The sequence below is a fragment of the Aphanomyces astaci genome (genome assembly GCF_000520075.1).
Source record: "Aphanomyces astaci strain APO3 unplaced genomic scaffold supercont1.8, whole genome shotgun sequence".
NCBI lineage: Eukaryota > Oomycota > Saprolegniomycetes > Saprolegniales > Verrucalvaceae > Aphanomyces > Aphanomyces astaci.
Genome location: NW_009798271.1, coordinates 288,917 through 291,042, shown reverse-complemented (window position 1 = coordinate 291,042; position 2,126 = coordinate 288,917). Strand labels below are relative to the sequence as shown.

General features: G+C 59.3%; 1 protein-coding gene across 1 annotated transcript in view; it reads left to right on the top strand.

Moving 5' to 3' along the window:
• Positions 1–1,456: 1,456 nt before the first annotated feature.
• H257_04589 (hypothetical protein) overlaps positions 1,457–2,126 on the top strand; it is a gene marked incomplete at both ends in the record, with an annotated part of 5,205 nt that continues 4,535 nt past the window's right edge. Inside the window, one exon of the mRNA XM_009829177.1 lies at positions 1,457–2,113. Coding sequence (XP_009827479.1) covers positions 1,457–2,113 — 657 coding nt within the window. The remainder of the gene's footprint in view (positions 2,114–2,126) is intronic.

Here is a 2,126-nt window from a genome sequence, read left to right as displayed (position 1 = left end):
CCGCCCACAACACTCGCTCGGCACCTGCGTCCACACCGACCTATGGGGCCCAGCCAAGACCGCCTCGCCCAACGGCGCCATGTACTTAATCGCCTTCACGGAAGACGCCACCAACTACGTGTGGGTCAAGTTCCTATCCCAGAAGAGCGATGCTTACGAGGCAGTCATGAAATAGGTACATTGGCTCGAGCGCCAGACTGGCGTGCAACTGAAGACACTGCGCACAGATGGCGGTGGCGAGTACGTCAGCGACAAGATGGAAGCCTACCTCAAGGAACGCGGTATCCACCACGAAGTCAGCACTCCAAGGCGCCAATGGCAGAACGGCACGGCTGAGCGAATGAACCGCACGCTGGTGGAGATGGGGCGCACGATGTTGCTCCACGCCAACGTGGCCAAGCACTGGTGGGCCGAAGCCGTGAACACGGCAGCCTTCCTGAGAAACCGGACACCGAACGGTAAAACAGCCAGCGTGACACCGCACGAGCTGATCCGCGGGACCAAGCCCAAGATCTCGTCACTCAAGGTCTTCGGCTGCGTGGCATGGCGCCGCAACGAGACGCAAGACAAGACAGCGTCGAGGGCAAATCTATGCATCTTCCTAGGCTACAGTGAAGTTAAGAAGGCCTACAAGGTATACGACTTAGAAGACAAGAAGACGGTTTTCACAGTGGACTGCACCTTCAAGGAAACTGAGTTCCACCGCCCACGCACCGTGTTTGTCGAAGACGGCGATGACCAACGTGACGGCAGACGCGGCGCCACGACGCAGGCTACCAAGGAAGACGTCGACATGAACCCAGCCGACACATCACTACTGCCGCAGTACTCGGCTAGCGACACGACTTCGGAGCGCGGCAAGAGCCCTTCAGACCGCAAGACCAGCCCGGCCCGCCTGATGGGCCAACCCTTCGCGCATTACCCGCCCCAAATCACAAGACATGACACGCGTAACAGTCGCAGAGTCACCACAACAGGCGACACGCCAGTGGTCGCGGCCGCGCCAACTCACGAAGAAGAACCGCGAGAATCACGTTGGGACCAATCGCACCGACCTTCGACCAAGAAACAGTCAACGTCACCGGGTCGCACAAAGCAAACAGCCATGGACGGCTTGGACGCCGCCAGACATGAAGCACGGGCCACCGCCGTCGAATCCAAGCGATCGGCGTCGAGGAACAAGATCCGTGCAAGCGCCACGATCGCACAGCCAGAGCGGAAGGCGAGCGACCGCGGACAATCACCGCACAAGACAATGCGGACGGAAGGCACACGACGGGGTTGCGACCAAGGTGCCGTGGCAACACCCCATCGACCAGGACGGAATGGATATCGACCGCAACGAAGGCGACAAGTCAATATACATCACTCAGAGAACGTACATCGAGCGAATGGCCGTCAAGTACGGCATGGACAAGAGCAAGCGCGTTGACACGCTATACCAGCCGGCACCCGCATGACCGAAGACGCTGGCCTACCACTGGACGACGACAAACCGTTCCGGCAGATCGTCGGTTCCCTACTATACTGCGCCATGTCTACGCGTCCCGATATCGTGCACGCGGTGACGCAGCTCTCCCGCCACCTGTCGACACCGCACTACATGCACATGCTCATGGCCAAGCGCACAGTCGCCTACCTTCTACACACCAAGGACATTGGAATCACGTACCACGGCCAACCAGCCGGCAGCAGCGAGCTTATCGGCTTCTCAGATTCCTCGTGGGCCGACGACAGATCTACAGGACTCTCTACCTGTGGCTATCTGTGGATGCTCGCGTGTGGGCCAATCTCATGGCGATCGAAGCTACAAGCACTCGTGACTTTGTCTTCCACTGAGGCGGAATACGTCGGCGCATGCCTCGGCGCCCAGCACGGGATGCACCTCGACAATCTCATGAACGAGCTCGGACTCAAGGCTAACGGCAAGACCGTCACCCTCTACCTCGACAACCAAAGCGCTATCGCCATCGGCTCCAACCAATCCAGCGTACAGCGTACCAAGCATTTGGCGCTGCGCTTCTACTTCCTCCGCGACTTGGTACGCGCTGGCAAGTTCAAGCTCACCTACCTCCCGACCAACATCATGCCCGCCGATGTGTTCACCAAGCATGTGACCGGCGACA